General features: G+C 39.3%; 1 protein-coding gene across 1 annotated transcript in view; it reads right to left on the reverse strand.

Moving 5' to 3' along the window:
• Positions 1 to 10,836: 10,836 nt before the first annotated feature.
• Positions 10,837 to 21,793, reverse strand: part of LOC123717753 (AP-3 complex subunit delta) — a 32,404-nt gene continuing 21,447 nt past the window's right edge. Inside the window, exons 13-19 of the mRNA XM_045673902.1 lie at positions 21,367 to 21,510; positions 20,506 to 20,647; positions 17,761 to 17,890; positions 16,297 to 16,416; positions 14,429 to 14,564; positions 12,332 to 12,570; positions 10,837 to 12,080 (exon numbers count right to left, since the gene is read on the reverse strand). Of these exons, the coding sequence (XP_045529858.1) occupies positions 12,010 to 12,080; positions 12,332 to 12,570; positions 14,429 to 14,564; positions 16,297 to 16,416; positions 17,761 to 17,890; positions 20,506 to 20,647; positions 21,367 to 21,510 (982 nt within the window). The 3' untranslated portion in view covers positions 10,837 to 12,009. The remainder of the gene's footprint in view (positions 12,081 to 12,331; positions 12,571 to 14,428; positions 14,565 to 16,296; positions 16,417 to 17,760; positions 17,891 to 20,505; positions 20,648 to 21,366; positions 21,511 to 21,793) is intronic.

Consider the following 21,793-nt stretch of genomic DNA (forward strand, 5'->3'; position numbering starts at 1 on the left):
TATATTTCTTTAAAATAATTAAAACCGGTGAGCAGTCTTTTAGACGGGCTGCTCACGATGTTTTCTTTAGCTGTTTTAGATTAGAAAAATCTTGGACTGCTGTCGTTGTATTATTGTATCTACACAATAATTAAGTTATCGGCTTCATTATTTTTATAACACAATGCTCCTATTTTAGCGGTATAGTAGTTTTTTTATACTAGGTACATTGTCTTCACTAGAGATGCAACTGATTCCCATATATCGGCGATACTTTAATTGCTGATACAACGATACGTTGCAGAGCATACCTGTTTGATAAAAATTGGAAAAAAAAATCATTTACTGTAGTATACTGAAGTACAGTAGTGGGGGCAGTTGACTGTCAACCGTCGTGGCGTGCGGACGTAACTTGAGTACTGTGATCGTCCCGAATATAAAGTAGACCTTTTAGCGGTGTTTTTGAGCAATTTACACTATATTTCGAAAAATATAAAAACTTTTGCTTGATACATGGGAAATCCACGATTTCTGTTGGATCTATTAATATATAGGCAAACAAGGGAAAGATTGCGAAACGTAATCATTTTGCGGGCTCTCCTATTTACACATATTCATATATATAATATACATCTTTGATTACGACGTTACATAATTGATTTTAAATCCCGAAGACGAAGAAATGGTATAATAAGCTACGAGAGGAATATCTACTTTGGATGACGTCAGCTATAAATCAAAATATTATATATATAATCCTGCAGCTAACTCGGACGTGGTTAGCGATGGATCCGCTTCCACAATAGCCTTCAAAACTTCATTTTCAACTTGGGTCTCAGGCCGTCCACGGGGCTTGTTCTGCAGGTCGAAATTTACAGAACGAAAACGTTGGAACCAAAAACGAACTGTGTTTTCTTTTGCAACATGACCGCCATACACATAATTCACCCTTCGAGTCTTTTCCGCAGCACTAGTGCCACGGCGGAACTCGTACTCGTAAATAATGCGATACTTTAAGTTTTCCATTTTGTAAAATGAGTGACGCAAACAGAAAAAAACAGAAGGAAAAAAAATTAATGACGGCCATCGAAGCACAAATACATGAGTAAATAGCTGTATAAATTTGAATGTGGAATTCCTTACCAAAGAGGAGAACATCGTGATTAAAGTGGCCAGTACGAAATACGCCAATTTCATATGTAAGGACCTAATAATATCTTTTCGGATATACTTTTCTTTACCAGACTCTTTTAGGCGTTCGATTCATGTTTTCTTTGTTCTCAACTCTTTATATCCTATTTTTAAGCTTCCTTTTTCTTATTACATTTTTCTTATACATTTGCGCTGTTTCATTCAATTTAGGATCAGGTAGAGAAAAACAAGTTTTGAGATTTTCCCTGTATATTTAATTTTTTCTTCATCATTGAGTATGTTTCTTGGGTTATTCCTGTAGTTTCGTCTACTTTTTATTGGTTTTGAGAGTGAGATTTGAGCTCTGAGTGGCGTGTGGTCTGATTTATAGTTTATACTTAATGTCTCTATATTTAGAAATAGTTGTGGGTGATTTGACAGAATATAGTCGATCTCATTTTTATATTGACCGGTTGGGGAGCGCCATGTCCATCTTCTTTTGGCTTTTTTTCTTATAAAAGGTGTTTATGATAGCTAGTTTGTTTTCCATCGCAAAGTCTATAAGTTTTTACCCAAGTCTAGTATAGCGACACGTTCCGAAACACCAATATAGCTTTCTAGATATTGTTTTAAACATTTGTTTATTATGAAGTCCACTCCGTATAGGCCCGGCGTTTGTCCAGTGAAGCAGAGAATGAATTTTTCATATTCATCTAATGCGTTTCCGAGGCGTCGGACTTCCGAAATACCTATTACATCGTATTTTATGTCTTCTAACGCTAAACTTCTAACAAACAGGTATCATCTACGAATTTGTATCAAGTGGAATGTTCTACTTGGTTATGCATTTGGTTTACGTAAGTGAAAAAATGGAGAGGACCGAGCCTTTAGTAACCAAAGTGTCAAAAGCGCGGGAAAAATCGATGAATAAAGCAAGAGTATATTTTTTAAGATTCAAGTTATTATTTACTTCGTCAGTGAAACGAAGCTGTCCCGAGGTAATTTTGCCTGCTTGAAACCTGAATTAGTTCTTGTATATTATGTCCTATCACTTAAAAATAAGATTAATTTCCCCGATATATTTTTCTATCTTGTTTATAGAAGATAGCACCGTTATTGGACGGTAATTGGCATAATCAACTTTTTACCTTTTTTAAAGACAGGTCTTACACAACCTTGTTTTAAATCATTTGGATAAAGCCCGTGTTTAATACTTTGGTTAATTAGATTTTTTATTGCAGGATGAACTTCGTTTTTTATTAACTTTAGCTCGGATACTTTTATGTTATGAAGGCCCGGTGTTTTCCGAGCATTTAGAGTTTGTATAATTGTATTATCTTCTTCAGTCGCGTATTGGAACTGTAGGCATTGGTTTGTTTGGTCACACGTGATATAGGTGTTTAATAATTTTGAATCACAGTCAACGACAATTTCTTCAACAGCAGTGCTGAAATGTAGGGCAAAGTTGTCAGCTAGTTGTTTAACCGATACCTTGCGAGTCAAAAGCTTTCATGAAGCCTCATCGATGGACAGCGTCTTTCGTCCTAGGATTGTATTCAATATTTGATAAATTTTTCGTAAATTTTTGAAGTGTTCTGTTATTTGATTGTTTCGTTTTACTTCTCTAACTTTGTGTATTATAATATCTGTATCAAATTACTGATGTACCGTCGCATTTATATATATTTATAACAACTTTATAGCTAATGTCAAGGATTTATTAACTAATTAAAAACTATCATGAACATAATAAATACTTATTATGCTCATGATATTGGAATGTGCTCAAGACAGGTGTCCTGTAAAGTAGATATCATATAAGAGCAGAAGTCGTCAGGAAGCAGTAGGTGTAGCATCAGTGGAATCAGCAGATGCTCTCGCAGTGACCAAAAGAGAAGCCACCCGGGACAGGTGTCCATGTGATCCCAGTGTTAGTAATAGTGCGATTAAGTTTATTTCAGACATATTTAATATGATAGAGGCGGCGTCTTTTGTGACCCATCAACGGCCTTTGACTGTGTTCATCCTGATATACTGGTTAGAAAACTTCTATACTATACTGTATATGGCAAAGCTTTCAGCCTGATGTATTCATATGTAAAGGGAAGGTATCAATCGGCGTCCCCCAAGGCTCGATTCTCAGGCCTTCCTTATTTCTGATTTACATAAACGACCTCCCATTCTTTCAACGGAGTTCATGAGATGGTATTGTTTGCTGACGCCACTTCACTTCTGTTTAAAAACAATAGGAAAAACGTAATTTTTAGACGTAGTAAACAATTCTGTCTCTAGTTAACTGGTTTAATGTAAATAGCTTAGTACTTAATGAGGATTGTTCAGATTTCATTTGAACACTGACCAAGTGCTGACACGGCTCACGTGTGTTCCAAAATGTTAATAGCTGAATAGGTAAATAGGGAAAATGTATTCATCGCCATAAAGCAAAAGTACAATGAACCTAAATATAAACATTGTTGGTATTATGACAACGATGGACATATGATTAACTCCAATCGACAAAATTATGTTGTTTACTATAAAAATATTTGTCAACGCTGCAAATTCCACGTCCATATACATGTCAACGACCTGGTCATAGTGCATTACTTCATGTATGATCAATCAAATAAAACTATCGTTAAAAACTCGATCACAAACATACATACAAAATTTTCAACAATGCGAATGTTCCTGGCACTTCAAAATATACAATTAAAACCGTACTGTTAGCTGTGCATACCATAGCTGTGTATGGTAAAGACAACTTCATACGACAGATGACACATGGCATACACATTAAGGAAACGGTGATGAAAAACCGAAGAAACTCAGTTACAGTATAGAAATAATTTTCAAGACCAAGATGATTCTGTGATAACAGATTACTTGTATCACTATTGTACCTACTACTAAAAATACCAAAGAAAGACGTAAATAAAGACTTATAAGATAGACACACGACAAAACTTAGGTGGATTACTACAAATACGTTACAAATACAATACAAAAAACTACTAATACATTTATAAGACGACGACTTGGGCGACAGCCGCCAGAAAACTACAACGCGACAAATCCAAATGGATAAACTAAAATAAAGACAAAAAGACAGTATTGGAATGGAGCAAAGACAATATTGGCACCATTCATATACACAGACATGGGCGATTAGTGCATTGCTAAGAAATTGCCTAGTGGGAGTGCCATGCTGTTGCTTTCGGGCTTCAGCCAATCGGGCAGGCACGACCGGGGCAGTACCACTGTCTCACAGAAAACCGGCGTGAAGTGATGCAATAGGTTCATCTTATTGTACTCGCGTTTCGTGCGGTGAGTGAGACTCCCGGAGCCCATCAATTCCCCCCTCCCCCAGAATATGAAGATGCAGTTTAAACAGAGATTACCCCAGGGGGGTACCACACGTTTCCGCTGTGGAGAATCCCCCTCTGAGCGTCCATCATCGGAACAATCAGTATTCGGTGGTGGATGCACGGGCTGCCCTTCGTATTCTGGGGTGGGCAAAAACTGCTCAAAAAACTATAAGTTTCGATCTCGGGGCAAACGGAAGAATTTACCGAAGGCATCCCCTTCCACGCTCTCAGTGGACTTTACCAATGTTAGGGGGCTCAACTCTAATCTTAACGCGGTTCACTTTCACCTCGAAACTGCGAAGCCGGCCTTATTCTTCCTTACTGAGACTCAGATATCCTTCCCGGCTGATACTTCCTACCTCTCCTACCCGGGGTACAAATTGGAACATTCATTTGTGCCGCGGGCGGGAGTTTGCGTGTACGTCAGAGAGGATATCTGTTCTCGTCGCCTCGGGTCGCTTGAAGGAAGGGACCTATCTAGCCTCTGGCTGCGCGTAGACTGCGATGACCATCCGCGATTCTACGCATGCCTGTATAGGTCCCATAGCGGAAATACCGAAACTGAGCGACTCATTGAGCACATCCAAATGGCTACAGATTCCCTGCTCGAAGGGGTTCCTACCGCTGAAATCGTGATACTTGGCGATTTTAACGCTCACCATGCCGATTGGCTCGGTTCGGAAACCACCGATCACGCGGGAAGATCCTTTCACGACTTTGCTTTAGCTTACGACCTGTCACAAATGGTCCCTGCGATTACGCGAATACCAGATGTGGATGGTCATAAACCCTCTTTGTTGGACCTTCTGCTGACCTCACATCCGGAGACCTATCAAGTCTCTGTTGACCCGCCATTGGGTTCATCGGATCATTGTGTGGTCCGGAGTACTGTGCCTACTACGCGCCCTCCTCGGCCCCGTTTTTCGGGTTGTCGTCGTATTTGGCACTATCGGTCAGCAGATTGGGATGGGATGCGGTCTTTCTTTGCGTCCTACCCTTGGGGGCCTATGTGCTTTTCGTCGGAAGCTCCAGATTCCGTCGCTGCCTCTGTCGCCGAAGTGGTTCTGCAGGGCATGGAACTTTTTATTCCATTCTCTGCGGTGCCGATCGGTGGCAGGTCACAGCCCTGGTTTAAGCGTTCTTGCAAGGCGGCATCGCGTCGAAAGCGAGAATGCTTTAATGCATGGGCGGAAGCGGCGATATCTCGTGATGCCAATACCAGCGAACATAAAAAAGCATATAACTCAGCCTCCAGGTCCTTCAAACGGGAAATCGCTAAGGCAAAGTCAGAGCACATCGCCAGATTTGGCGAGAGATTGGCCCAACTCCCTTCTGGAACTCGAGCCTTCTGGTCTCTCGCCAAAGCTGTACAAGGGAATTTTTGTCAGCCATCGATACCACCGCTGCACAGAGAGGATGACTCGCTCGCCCACACTGCGAAGGAGAAGGCCGACCTCTTGGGCTGTCTCTTTGCGTCCAACTCGACTTTGGATGACCGGGGGAGATCACCACCGGCGATTTCGCGGTGTGATAACTCAATGCCGGAAATCACATTCCAGCAACGTGCTGTTCGCAGAGCACTATCTTCCTTGGACATTCATAAGTCGAGCGGGCCGGATGGTATCCCTCCAATTGTGCTGCGTACATGTGCTCCTGAGTTGGCTCCGGTCCTGACGCGCCTTTTCCGGTACCTGTACTCGCTCGGCACTGTCCCGAAGTGCTGGAAGACCGCTTCGATACATCCGATCCCTAAAAAAGGCGATCGCACTGATCCATCCAACTATCGCCCAATCGCAATAACCTCCTTGTTCTCCAAAATAATGGAATCCATTATTAATGGCCAGCTCTTGAGTTATCTAGAGGGCCACCAGCTGATTAGCGATTATCAGTACGGCTTTCGTCGTGGTCGTTCAGCTGGTGACCTTCTAGTATACCTTACTCATAGATGGGCAGAGGCAATTGAGTCCAAGGGGGAGGCACTAGCGGTTAGTTTGGACATAGCGAAAGCCTTCGATCGGGTGTGGCACAAAGCACTGCTCTCGAAGCTTCCAGCCTACGGGCTTCCTGAGAAATTATGCGACTGGATCTCCAGCTTTCTAGCCGATCGGAGCATCAAGGTCGTCGTCGACGGAGCATGTTCCGACCTTAAACCCGTGAATGCTGGGGTCCCACAAGGCTGTGTTCTGTCCCCGACCCTGTTTCTTCTGCATATCAATGACATGTTGCAACTTAGCAACATTCATTGCTATGCGGACGACAGCACTGGGGATACTCTTTACACTGGCCGGGCAGGTATTTCTCGGGCTGTTGTTGATGAGTGCCGGAACAAACTTGTGTCTGAAGTCGAAACTCTTTTACGTGGAGTCTCGGACTGGGGTAGACTAAACCTAGTCCAATTTAACCCCAAGAAGACACAAGTTTGCGCGTTTTCCGCGAAAAAAATACCCTTTGTCGCTACTCCTCTTTTCGAAAACACTCTTCTTGAAGCCACAGCCAGCATCGGAATACTTGGCGTTGACATATCGAACGACGTTCAGTTTCGCGGTCATTTGGAGGGAAAGGCTAAATTAGCCTCCAAAAAGCTTGGTGTGCTCAGCAAGGCGAGACGGTACTTCACTCCGGGCCACCGCTTGCAACTCTATAAAGCGCAAATACGGCCCCACATGGAATACTGTTCTCACCTCTGGGCGGGGGCTCCCCAGTACCAGCTCCTTCCACTTGACCGTATCCAACGAAGAGCGGTTCGAATCGTCGATGACCAATCCCTCTCCGAGCGGCTCGATCCTTTGGCGTTGCGTAGAGATGTGGGGTCACTCTGCATCTTCTACCGCATTTACCATGGAGAGTGTTCAGAGGAGTTGTTCGGATTAATACCTGCAGCTGAGTTTCAGCATCGGACGTCGAGGCAAAATACAAAATTCCACCCGTATCACCTCGACGTCCGACGTTCCACGACTGAGCGTTTCTCAAGGCAATTTTTGCCGCGCACCACCGCTATGTGGAACCAGCTGCCCACTGAAGTATTTCCGAACCAATTCGACTTAGGGTCCTTCAAGAAAAGAGCGTACAAATTCTTAAAAGGCCGGCAACGCACTCGCGAGCCCTCTGGCATTGAGTGTCCATGGGCGGCGGTATCACTTAACATCAGGTGAGCCTCCTGCCCGTTTGCCCCCTATTTTATAAAAAAAAAAAAAAAAAATATGAAGATAAAATGAATTACTGAGAAAGAATAAGAAATTCAAGACCATATACTACACTTATACTTCAAGACGTATTAACGAAATATACATAATTAAAAAAATATATATACATATTATAAAGACTTCTACAAACATATATTAGTAGGTATTTATTGTCACCTATTCACACTTTATAATAAGCGTATGCAGAAAGTAATATTATGTTTACGCAACATATTATTACGGAGACGGGTCGACTGCAATGTTTCTAGATTTTTCCACTAGTTAGAGAACTTTTCAGCAGGCTGAAATATGATTACTAACCGTAAATGTCAGGAGAGGCTCAATCACATATTAGTTAATTGTAATTTCCATAATGTTACCCTAGTTTTCAGGAAGCTGAAACATTTTTTCAGTCAGTTTCAGAACATGTGTAGTCGAGTGGTGCAGTTTTCAGGAGACCCGTTTTCAGGCGTTTTCAGGCCTAGTTATACCCCTTTGATGAAGGAATATTCTAGACCGAACTTTCTAGGTGTGAGACAAGGACGAAATGATACGAGAGAGAGAGAGAGCAGATCAGAACTTTCTCGAAACTAGACGAGCACTCTAGAACGCCGTACGACAAGGACGGAGCAACGTGCGAAAGAGACAAAGAGTGCGGACGTTCTAGAATTGTGCAATCGCTACTCAGTAGCAAGCCCGCCTAGAAAGTTCTCGAATATTGTTTAGAATTATTCCCAGGGATATATAAGCGAGCCGAAACGCGACTAATCGCCTTTAGTTTTGAATGCGATTACACAAGAGGAACACCGAAGCGATAAAGCGCGAATAAAGTGAATACAAGTGATAAAGTACTGTGTGAAGTGTGCATAAGTGAAGTAATTAGTGATTGTTTTTGTGTGTTATTAGTGCATCTCTGCAATTAATTTGTGCCCATAAATTCCTCATTGATTTATCAAGAAATAAACCTTTAAAGAAATCTACGGCATTTTCTATCCGATCCCCTAGCTCGTAACAATATTTAGACACATAAATACATTATTTATTGTTTAAAAACATATAGCAGAGCTATTACTTAATTTTAACACCAAACGCCTCCGTGTACCATAGCAAAATAATTTAACGAATATTATTACTATACTATACTTATATATTACTTAATCGTTTAATGTTTATTAAACGATTAAGTAAACTACATTTTTTTTAAAGTTAATTAATAACAGCATTGTTCAGCACAGTTCTAAAGTACACGAACTATTTTAAAATGTTTTCATTTTGGTTTTTATTTGAATGTTACTATTTTTAAGATTCTTTCAACATTAATGAACGTTAGTAAAATTAATTATTTTCATAATAACGGATAACAGCGACATGAAGACGGTTGAAGACGCGGAACCAACACAACAGACGGGTATACGGTCATCAAACACGAGTGAAGATTTCAACAAAGGCCACAACCTGCTTCCACAACGCACCGCAACACGTGTCTACGAGACGCTGCAGCTGTACTAGCCTTTGCAGACTTTGTGAGGCGCCAGTATGTTCAGATTTCATTTGAACATTGACCAACTGCTGATACGGCTCACGTGTGTTCCAAGTATTATTAGATGAAGAGTAATTTTGTTATATTTTATTCGAATATTGATCAATTGCTGACACGACACGTGTGTTCCAAATATGTTAAATGTGTTAATAGCTGAAGGTGCGCAATACACCAACAGCTCACTAAAATAATATTATGTATGTGTGAATAGGTGTAAGTAGTATTTAAGATATTGTCTTTGAACAATAAATCAGATTTGAATATTGCTCTGTCGTATTCATTTCTCGCTTCCTCTCAAAGTGGTGAAGACTACATGCCTGACCGATAGCTTTGAGATAATCCCACCACCTCGAACCTTTGATCCTACCCGTAGGGCTCCGTCTGTGACCTTAGGTCTCTTGGTGCAGACATCACGTACTCATTATGTGTTAGGGTACGTCTGTAGGTCTTAGGTCTCCCTAGGATTCTTAGGTTCTAACATCTCACCCTTTCATATATTTAGTTATCTAGTGCAGCTTGCTCATACATACATTACATATACTATACAGATACTCCTGACATTCAATACATATAAAGATTAAACTCACATTTCACAGGCCACTAGCAAGCAAGCTGTACATTGTGGTCTTTCGAGCCGGATGTATTACAATTGAAACAAAATGTATTAGATTTACTAGTTTAAAGCGAGATAAAACTGAACATGATAAACAAAATCTCAAACTTACTGAATACGCATAAAAAAATTCATATGCATCGGTCGAGCCGTTTTGGAGGAGTATGAGAACAAACATGACACGGGAATTTTATATATATAGAGATTAGGCCAAACTAAATCGGGCATGATGCAAACATTACTATTATTGCCAGTTCTACGCCGTCGATTTGAGGACTGGCAGTAAATGTAATACAGCATATAATGTATATTATATGTGTGTAATGTATGTAGAAGCATTTAATGTATATTTCTTCTTTATTGACGTTCATAAATTTACATTGTGTTACCTATATGAATAAATGATTTTTGACTTTGACTTTACTATGAGTAGAAGCCAAGGCTGTACATTTTGCTCACTCAGTCTTTCTTAGTTTTATAAACGTGGCGATTTCCTTAATCGTCAGGAGTTACCCCGAGAGTACAGCCAGACGTAGGCACTCTCTTGAACTGTTTACGTTGCATTCATTACTTTCATAGCAATTAACTAAATCATGGGAGGTACACCCCTAGAGTATAGCTAGACGTAGGCACTCTCTTGAACTGTTTACGTTGCATTCATTACTTTCATAGCATTTAACTAAATCATGGGAGGTACACCCCTAGAGTATAGCTAGACGTAGGCACTCTCTTGAACTGTTTACGTTGCATTCATTACTTTCATAGCAATTAACTAAATCATGGGAGGTACACCCCGAGAGTATAGCTAGACGTAGGCACTCTCTTAAACTGTTTACGTTTCATTCATTCTCTCCATAGCAAGTAACATTTCATTATTTCTCTTATATTCTGTTGTTGGTTAATATGGAAAAACCTAAAATCCTATATTATTTAAAGAACCCTGATCACCCAGGAACTGTAAATAAAAACCAACTGTTTTGGGTATAAATAAAACAAGTAAGAAACATGAAGAAATCAGCTTTATTAAACGAATTGCTTTAATAAATCTTTCTTATCTGTACATGATTATACATAAATCTAAATACAAATAGAAATAGTGGATTGTTGCATTTCTTAATGTAAATATTTATATAGATATATTTATTCACAATTGACAAACTATATGATAGGTCAACCATTGTTTCGTAATGGCGGCAACACACGGAAACACGTTTTGGAACTACATTGAAGTAGGAAGTTGTATGAAATGTCACTGTCAAAATTGACATAACTGACAAAACTATCGGAGTTTGTGGTATTTTATTTGGCAGATGTCTATTCTTTTTAACTACTACACAACAACTCTTCGAAACTTACCAGGGCATCCTGAGTTTTTTTGGCCTGTTACATGGCCGGTCCAGAAATTTTAGATATTTGTTACCGGCAAGGGGGCCGTTCAAGTATTACGCAATAACATATACTGCAATTCATACACCCCCCCCCCCTTCCCTCTTGTCAGCAAAAGTAAGGAAAGATCTCGAAATTAATGTTAGATAAAGGTACTATTCATAGACAATGTGTGGGAAATAATTACTGATGACGTAATCACCAAATTAGAAAATCAAATATACTCCCCCCCCCACCCCAAAGCGCTTACGTCATACTTGAACTCCACTAGCTGGACCGATTATTAAGTAACGGTCCATATAGGTTCTACCATCACTGAGACAGTGGCAAGGCAGGAGAGGTGGAGAACTGTACATGACCTTCATTGGTACATGGTTTACATAATCAAATCAATGTATACAAATTATTGTAAAAACTATTTTAAAGTTTGGAGTTTGACCAGTCTTCTCCATATGAAATACCTTTTGGGCGGGGCAATTGCGTATTTTTTAACATTATTACCTTTCAAAAGTGCCTTCTTAATATGACTAATTGAAACACATGATTTGATTTCGGCTGAGGTTTTTTTTTTAAATCCTAAAATACACTTGTGTACGATTCCGTTCCGTTTAGTTCCGAATACGCTCACGGAGCGCTGTCCACCGTGTCCTTATATTTTTTACTATCGAGTAAAGATTCGTATTATCAAACCGGAATTAAATGAAAAGCAATATTTGTTTGAATTAGACGACATTGATATATATCAATAAATATAAATAATATTATTTACATTTAGAAATGCGTTGTAAAATTGCACTGGATTAGATAATACTAAATAACCTCCTTGCTTGGCGTGGATATACCTAAGGCTTCTTCGTAACCGAGTTTTGTTCCGTGTTTGTCTGGAAAGGCGTAAAATAAACCTTAATTCTATGGAATAAGTATAATTGACAACGTCATAACATAACATTGATGAAACGAGTGCATACTTAAGGCCATTGAGTGGAAGAGAGATATATGCGGCGCAAGCGTACATTGAGCGTAACTGGACAATGAGCGTATCTGGACAATTAGCGTGACGGGACAGTAAGTCGTGATTTTTCGTGCGATTTATAAGACGTTGTCATAAATAAATTAAAAATATTTAAAATACCTTTTTTAGATTTCTTCTTCTTGGAATCCTTATCTTTCTTGGTCTTGGTCTTGTGTTTATCAGTCTTGTCCTTTGCATTATTTACATCAGTTATCGGTATTAAATCCTCAGTTTTGGGTTTTGATCTCTTCTTTTTCTCTGTTCTCTTCTCTTTCTTCGCTTTTTCCAATGTTATTTTCTCCCCTGGCGCCGGGTATTGTTTCACCCTCGTGACGAGTAACTCTTCATCGCGTAGTGGGCTGAAAATATAAATAACATAGTTTTTTTAGTAACAAAAATCTTTATTCGATTTCCGCCAACCCAAAACCAAATTTATCTTCTAACTACAAAATGTGTTACGACTTATACTCTGTCTATAATTTTAATTTCGTAAAATTCTGACAACTATCATTTTTTGACATGACTTTTTCAAGTTCAATATGAGTTAGTTAACGTATCTGTCGCATTAAAGTAGTTAAATCAGAGAGTTAATTGAATCTCTAGACAGTTAAGTAAAGATCGATATTCAATCAAGTCGCTAAAGTTCCGTCAGATAAGTGGGTGAACAAAAAGACTAACCTAACCTAACCATTTACAAGCAAAGCAAAACATGGAATTTCCAAGCTCTCAGTTCGCCACGATCACACAGAAATCACAATAACTAACGAAATAATCATGGCGGAGTCTTGTTTTAAATTATTAATCAACACGCTGGCTTTCGGTCAGACAGATAGTTAAACGTTTTCGACGTTGCTTTATTTAAATCAGAATGCCAGCGACTTGATTGAATATCGACATTTAATTAACTGTCTAGAGATTCAATTAACTCTCTTATTTAACTACTTTACTGCGAAATATCCATTTTATTAAGTGTGGTGTACATTAAAAGTGGTTTACGTCGCCTTCATCACAAACAGTAAACATAACAGTTTTTTTTAGGTTTATTAAACCTGGAATAAGTAGGTCTTAAATAAAATAAAGTAGTCAAAGGTAATTCGACATATTCGTTATTTCTGTATTAGCTCACTTGAGTAAGTAAAATGGGTCAAATTTTTGGGCTCAAAAACATGTGTGTGTACTTATGTACACGTGTTACAAGTGTTCGATGATGTAACGAGATAAGAATCCTTACAAAAAACTTATTTAGTTTTTTGTGACGATGTGCGGGTGTTTTTTTGTGACGATGTGCGGGTGTCGGTTTTTTGTGACGGTTTGCGGGTGTCGGATTTTTGTGACGGTTTGCGGGTGTCGGTTTTTTGTGACGATGTGCGGGTGTCGGTTTTTTGTGCCGGTGTTCGGGTGTCAGTTTTTTGTGACGGTATGCGGGTGTCGGCTTTTGAGACGGCGTGCGCGCGCATTGTAACAATTTACTCTCATTTTTCCCTAACGCGTCAAAAGAAGTAGAAAAGAAGAAGAAACTGCAAAAATTAACCGCCCCCAACCGCCATCTAGTGGCGGTTTAAAACAACATACATATTCATAACACTAAACTAAATGAAAATGAAATTAATTAACGGTAAGGAACGAAAAACACAATTATGATTTACCGTAATATGGAGTCGCGCCTGAGTTGTCCATTGCAACGATACAACTTCGAACAACCCTACTGAATACCTTTTGAATACTTTATACATTAGCTGCTGCGTATGAGATTCAATTTTGCATAAATTTCGAGAGATGGACCACCAGTCACAAAACCTTTTGAAACTTCTTTATCGGCGTTGGAAAAAAAAATACGCGTCACAATTTCCCGTTATGAGTCACGTTGTTCCGTTACGCGCCATCTTTTCTCGTCCCTACCACGGTTGATTCGAAGAGATTCGAAGCCATTAATAACAAAAATAAATAATAACTATAACAATTATAGTAAAAATTCTATTACAATTAATGAAATTCTGTAATAATCTTAGTAGTAATAAGGTAAAACTAAATATGTATTAATAGAAGCCTTTTGTTAAACTTTTTCTGATTTAACTTTATTTAACCAATTACTGTAAAGTTGCATATAGTAGATCATTTTTCCAAAAATAAGCCCATAGAAAAGTTTCACTTTTTACGTGTGTACACGCACACATGTATAAAAAAAAATTCCTGTTTAAATCCTTTGAAAATACTCACACGTCAAGATCCAAGTCCAAGGCCCGGTGGGGGTCGGATCCCGTGGGCTGCGTGTCCTCGTCTGAGAGCGCAGCCCCCTCCGGGAGTTCGCCGCCCGCCTCCACCTCGGGACGACGGGTCAAGGCTGTCTCGCCATCTGCAACAGAATTTTAAGATTGGATCTCAAAAAAATTGGATCTCAAATGTTTATTGTGTCTCAAATTTTAAAATACATGAGTTGAGACAGCCCCCGTAAGTGGACAGAGACACTTCTATTGGGGTTGACTGGCTACTTCTCTTATACAATATTGAGACGGTTGTTAGAATACAAAACGCAAAGCCTTGTTGGGCTGTCATGAAGGAAATAACCATCTCTTTCATTTCATCCTTAAATGTAAGAAATTCCTTCATTCTTTTGAACTTGCACATGCACTGAGGGGGTCTGTACATCATTTCACAAATATTTGAGTCAGAACTAGACTTATCCATTTCAAACCGTAAGTACTAGGCTGTGATGTAAACAAGCCAACTTGCCAGTAACAATCGCTCCACAAATGGTCTGTGGCGATATCTGGCAATCAGTTGGTGGGCGGCGCAAGCGTAGATCTAGCGATCAATGACACTTGTCCTTGTAACAGGCGGCGCGTGACCTTGATTAGTTGATGTCCTTGTCAAAGCAGCCCATTAGTATTCAGGGGCGTGACCTAGATTAGTTGATGTCCTTGTCAAAGCAGCCCATTAGTATTCAGGGGCGTGACCTAGATTAGTTGATGTCCTTGTCAAAGCAGCCCATTAGTATTCAGGGGCGTGACCTAGATTAGTTGATGTCCTTGTCAAAGCAGCCCATTAGTATTCAGGGGCGTGACCTAGATTAGTTGATGTCCTTGTCAAAGCAGCCCATTAGTATTCAGGGGCGTGACCTTGATTAGTTGATGTCCTTGTCAAAGCAGCCCATTAGTATTCAGGGGCGTGACCTAGATTAGTTGATGTCCTTGTCAAAGCAGCCCATTAGTATTCAGGGGCGTGACCTAGATTAGTTGATGTCCTTGTCAAAGCAGCCCATTAGTATTCAGGGGCGTGACCTAGATTAGTTGATGTCCTTGTCAAAGCAGCCCATTAGTATTTAGGGGCGTGACCTAGATTAGTTGATGTCCTTGTCAAAGCAGCCCATTAGTATTTAGGGGCGTGACCTAGATTAGTTGATGTCCTTGTCAAAGCAGCCCATTAGTATTCAGGGGCGTGACCTAGATTAGTTGATGTCCTTGTCAAAGCAGCCCATTAGTATTCAGGGGCGTGACCTAGATTAGTTGATGTCCTTGTCAAAGCAGCCCATTAGTATTCAGGGGCGTGACCTAGATTAGTTGATGTCCTTGTCAAAGCAGCCCATTAGTATTTAGGGGCGTGACCTAGATTAGTTGATGTCCTTGTCAAAGCAGCCCATTAGTATTTAGGGGCGTGACCTAGATTAGTTGATGTCCTTGTCAAAACAGCCCATTAGTATTCAGGGGCGTGACCTAGATTAGTTGATGTCCTTGTCAAAGCAGCCCATTAGTATTCAGGGGCGTGATCGTTCGTGTACGCTAATTATTTGCCCGTAGTCTGATGTACCAGGGCAGCAGCATTAATGAAATGAGTGTGTCACTCACGTGGTATTTGTATCAGCCTGACGTCTGAAACACCTTTCGCTTCATGCAGTCCTATTATTTGGCTGATATTAATTTGCAATTTGATTTATATCGTTTAAAAAATTCAATAACAGTTCGTGTGAACGTCTACACGGCGGTCCGGAGGCAAGAAATAAGTAAATAATAATTTATTCTCTTTGATATAATATTAATTCTATTATTAATTAATTAATATTATTTATATTTGATATAATCAAAACTCACCATCACTGTCCGATTCCGTGGTATGTTTCTGCTTGCTCTTGCGTTTCTTCGTCGGTCTCTTCTCTTTCTTTGTCTTCTTGGAACTCTCTCGCAAAACTAAGTACTTGTCAGAACGTTTAGCTGAAAATATATTGAAAATTTTGTTAATTAAATTGTGTTTGAATTTTTTTTGTAACGCCATCTAGCGGCACAATTGTTTCTGTATGCATAAGGAGCCAGCCGTTAAGGAGTTTTACGTATGCATAAAAGATTTATATTTATTATACTACATAAATTTGGATCTTCAATTGAAACTGACTGAAAAAAACGATGTGATACGAAGCCGTACAAACATAAAAGAAGTTGTAACAGATACAAATAATGTTAAAACGGAAATGGGCCGGTTACATTGGTCACACAGACCCTCAATTGGAATGGCCCAAGAAGAAAAAAGAGAGGATGCCCATCAAAAACTTGGGTAAACAAAAAGGTTAGCGGGAAAAAATTGGACAATTGTGGCAAGGAATAGGGACAAATGGGAGAATTTGGAGGAGGCCTTTGCGTACTAGTAAAAACATATATGACATGGACTTAGTGTAGTATAGTGTAGTGTACTCGAATGAAAGGCTATTTTTACTTTATTATTTTATAAAGCTGGATTACTACGGTCCATTCATTCATCGCCTTTTATTTCGTGTATAAATTCCGAAATCTGACAAGTCCAGGGTGAAGAATTGATGGCAATTAGACGGGGTGGAAGTTTTAGTCCAAAAAACCCAAAAGAAGAAGAGAAAGAGATGAAGAAAGACAAGTCATACTTGGCTAAAATCGCCGGTTTTGGATTCATATTGCCAAAACTTTGCTAGTATCTACTACGCGTACCGAAAACAAAGGTCATATTTAATCTGTGCCGGCTGTCAAGTGCCACAGACTAAATTGACAAATTGTACTTTGCACAAAGCTGTCAAATGCTACCTGACTTATAACTTTTGACCGACTTCAAAAACATGAATATTATTATATCCTAGTTAATACAATCAGGAAAACAAAACAGACCGAGCTCAGCTGTCAAGGCCCTTCAGGTCCACGAGATCCCTTTAAACAAACCAGGGGGACTTTGGGCCATAAAGTTTTTAGATTGGTGAAGGATCATCCCTTCAGGTGGGAAGCCCACGGCATTTTGGGCAAGCGAATACTGTCCAAGAAACCAGCGGCGCTACAACCTTTTTAGGTCTGGGCCTCAGATTTCTGTATCTGTTTCAAAATTGTTAATCTAATAGCCAAGTAGGTGATCAGCCTCCTGTGCCTGTGACTTTTTAGGTATAAGGCAAGCCGGTTTCCTCACGATGTTTTCCTACACCGTTCGAGCGAATGTTAAATGCGAACACCGAAAGTCTTCAGGGATGAGAGTCAAACGCTGAAGCCAGGCCAACACTGCACTGCTGTATCCTGTCTAAAAGGAATTATAAACAAAATAATACTCACATTGCACCTGTAAGGGGACTTCGAGAGCGATCTCAGCGATTGGGATGTCATCTTGTTGATACGAGCGCGGAGAGTCATCTTTGAGGTAGTGCGGATTGTTCGCTTGCTCCTGTCTTCGGGCCTCGCGAAGCTGGAATAAATATAACTTCCAGCTTCAGGGGATGATTCTTATGCGTTAGATATTTGTAAGTGTAGCGGCGAAGACAAAGAAAAGTAGGCCGAGGTGCAAGTGGGATGCGGGATCCTCAGTCTCTTCACCTGTCTCCGTGGGAGAAGACCACAAATAAAAGTATAAGCACAAAATTACGGAATCGTAAGCACACGCGTGACCTCGCGTCGGCGGTTTAGTCTTCTCTAAAAGCGCGGGCGCATGTGTAATGGTCCCCTCCTCCTACACTTGCAGATGGTAAAAGAGAAAGAGTGGTGTTTAGGGAATTGGTGCGGTAAGGACAGAAGATGTACAGAGAGGACTACAGGTGCCCGGATGGCGGAATTTGTAATTAAAAATTCTGAACGACATTATAATTAATACAATAGACTAGATATCAACTCATAGAGATAATAGAGCACAAGAAACTATAGTCCATAAAACGAAGAATAAAGATTTTAAAAATTAAATCAGAAGGAATTACACGATCCTATTTAGGACCCCTTTTACTCTATAAAAAAAATCAATGGCGCCTTTTTAGGTCTGGGCCTCAGATTTAGAAGTATCTGTTTCATAATCATTCGTTAATCAAATAGGCAAGTAGGTGATCAGCCTTCTGTGCCTGACGCACGCCGTCGACTTTTTGGTATAAGGCAAGCCGGTTTCGTCACGATGTTTTCCTTCACCGTTCGAGCTAATGTTAAATACGCACATAGAAAGAAAATCCATTGGTGCACAGCCTGGGATCGAACCTACGACCTCAGGGTTGAGAGTCGCACACTGAAGCCACTAGGCCAACACTGCTCGTTTACTCTATACAAATATTATAATGAGGAAACATTTGTGTTTCTGTGTGTTTGTAATCAGGGATGCATCCGATACAACTATACTTTTAAAATTTTCCATTTTAAACTGTAATGCAAACAACAACGCGCATCTTTTTTGATCGAGTGCGTTGCAAGCCTATCAACCGCTTCGTCCCCGCGTATTCCATTTCACTAAACACTTTATTATTTATTTATTAACACTTCGTTACACTACAAAAAAAAATTGAACATAATTAAATGAAAAGGAGGGCAACTGGCGGCCTTATCGCTTTCGAGCGATCTCTTCCAGGCAACCACTGTGAGTAAAGAAAAGTTAGTTTTTCTTTAGTTGGCCTTTAGCTGCTATCGCGCGTTGTATTGTCTCGATACCAAATAAAATACTGAATAACTAAAACCTTACCAATGTTAATTTTAATAATTAACAGTTTTTAGCTCATTTTAATTCTTAATTTTAATAATTAAACCTTTAATATTTTAAAGAAAACACTTCTTTACCGGATTTAAGTTATGTATAGTTTTGATATTATTGGATCATCAAACACCTGGAATCCAATAACATCCAAACTAAAAACCCGTCATCTTTTAGTCGATACCAACTCAAAATACAGATAACACAACTTTCTCAACAGCTATGATACTTTTGACATTCAACACTTTTAGTCTTCAGTCACCGTGTTAAAATTATGTAAAATAATTAAAAGTTTATACGTAGCTTCAATCCGTTGAAAAACTGTTTTCTTTAAATGTGTAAAAGCTATGTTAACAAAAGACAATACCTTTAATCTTATTCAAAGTTTGTAAGTTAATAAAAAATTAAAATCTGTAGTTAAACTTGATATATTTTACCTTAATTTAATTTTAATTCAATAAGCGATAGGATAGCAAAAGGCTTATCGACGCATCCCTATTTGCAATGTTTTCACACGAAAACTCTTTTCTTTCATTTGTACCACTCCTCTTTTCCACCGCAAGAGCCTGCAGCCAGTGGCAGTCCAACCAGTGTATAGTATGAGAACTATCGAACTTTGCATTTTATAATTAATTTATTGATTTCTTCTTATCTTGTGTTCTACTCTTTTCGTTTATAACTGTTATTCTTCTGTGTTAACTTCAATATAAATGTTAAGGAACCGAAGAAGTTTCGTTCTCCTTCCAACTGCCTAGCCTTGGAACTTTTTTGTATATGGTGCTGCGCACGCGCATATGTATTTTAATAACTAACTAAATTACTGTATGCAAATTATTCGTGTTTCGCGCTCCCCCTTTATCCACACGATGCCGACTAAACTGGCTAATTTTATTTCTCCGACATATGTGTATGTATGTTTTTATGCATTTGTGTTACTTTTAATATTAGTTTGAAGATATAAGCGTGAAGGCGCCCTAGTGACCGATTTTCGAACTGAAACTTCTTTACGGGCATGAGTGTAAAATTTTGACGGAGACGTCACGAAAATGTGGAGGGTTTAGTTGAAGAAAAGGGAGAGAGCGATTGAGATCGATCGAAAGAGAGAGTGAGAAAGGGAGATCGAGTAAAAATACAGGCTATTGGTTGAAGGTACATATTAAAAGTTTAGATGGCAATTGTAAATATTATCATTAGCACGTATACAGTGTGTAAACTGCATATGCGAATACATGGAGATGGATCTTCTATTGGGGCTTTTACCTTAGTAATGATTTACAAACAACTTTCACTTTTTACATGTGTACTTTGTACGCACGCAGTTTTTGTTAAAATGTAGCAGTGCCAGCACTGAAAAATATTACCATTTCCAGCTCATCCTGCGTTAGATGCGTGACGGGCCTTGCGTCAGGCTGTGGCACGGTGAACACCGCGCTGCACTCGTCTTCGGAACTGGAACTGTCCGAGGACCAGCGCTCGTGGGACAGCCATTGGGATAGGTCCAGGCTGGAAGTCACGTGTAATACACATTTGTCAAAACCATTCAGATCAATCCTCAGAACCGGGATGTTAGAACCAGGCGTCACGGAAAGCTGCGCTTAATTCGAGATGCGGTTAATCTAAAGTCTTCATAAATCGAACATTTTTATATAAATACTAGCTGCCCCCGCGAACTTCGTTTCTCCCTAATGTGGTTTTAGTTAGCCTTAACACCGTGACACGAAACAATAATTTCACTGTATTATCGTCACTATAGTTTGAATTTGATTTACACTTCGGTCTAAGTGACACGTGGTTGGCTATGCTAACACCAAAGATTAAAAAAAGTAGAACTAATTGTATTTCACGGTATTTTGTACAAAATAAATTTAATTTAAACTTTAGCCTCAGTAACACGTGGTAATCATGATATTGAATTGTAGCTTATATGACACGTTTGTCGGTTTACCATCAACCACTGCCTGAGAAAAAGTAATTAGAGTGAACCCTTCATCGTCACAATTTGCTTTCAAACATCACACAAAGAGGACAATCAAATACCAATACATTTAATAGGATACACGTGTGACTGACATAAGAACTTAGAAAGACTAACAGATCCCGCAATATCTCAGAACACAACTCCAAAAGGACTCGTGTTTAAGTCGCATGGGTCGGCCGTGTAACCGCGAACTTAGATTTAGACGCCTATAATAGTTTAAATCAATCAAATAGATATAACTTACTCGGCAGGCATCGGCACTTTCTTCTGCGCTTTTGGCGCGACTGGCTTCAATTCACCTTCGAACAAACTCGCAAACTCTTCTAGAAGACCATTACTGAAGCTCATGGTCTCACCGTTCAGCTCTACGTCGTTTGTCATACCGTTACTGGAAAAAATCCGTTATATTAAGAAAAATCTTTCAACAAGACATTAGCTTACATATATTGACTTTGGCAAGTCAATACGTTTATGAGATTATTTTGTATGTGCGGAAAAATATTGATACCTTTAAAAATAATAGTAGTTTTTATAATTATAATACTCGTAATAAAGACAAAATTATATTAGTATACGTTTTTTCAACAAAAACCCTAGTGACAAGTGTTTATAAATAAATTTAAATCGTACATAAAGTAAAACTGCTCGCTAAGGCGTATTATAATATTGTT

Source organism: Pieris brassicae, chromosome 13, assembly GCF_905147105.1.
Source record: "Pieris brassicae chromosome 13, ilPieBrab1.1, whole genome shotgun sequence".
NCBI lineage: Eukaryota > Metazoa > Arthropoda > Insecta > Lepidoptera > Pieridae > Pieris > Pieris brassicae.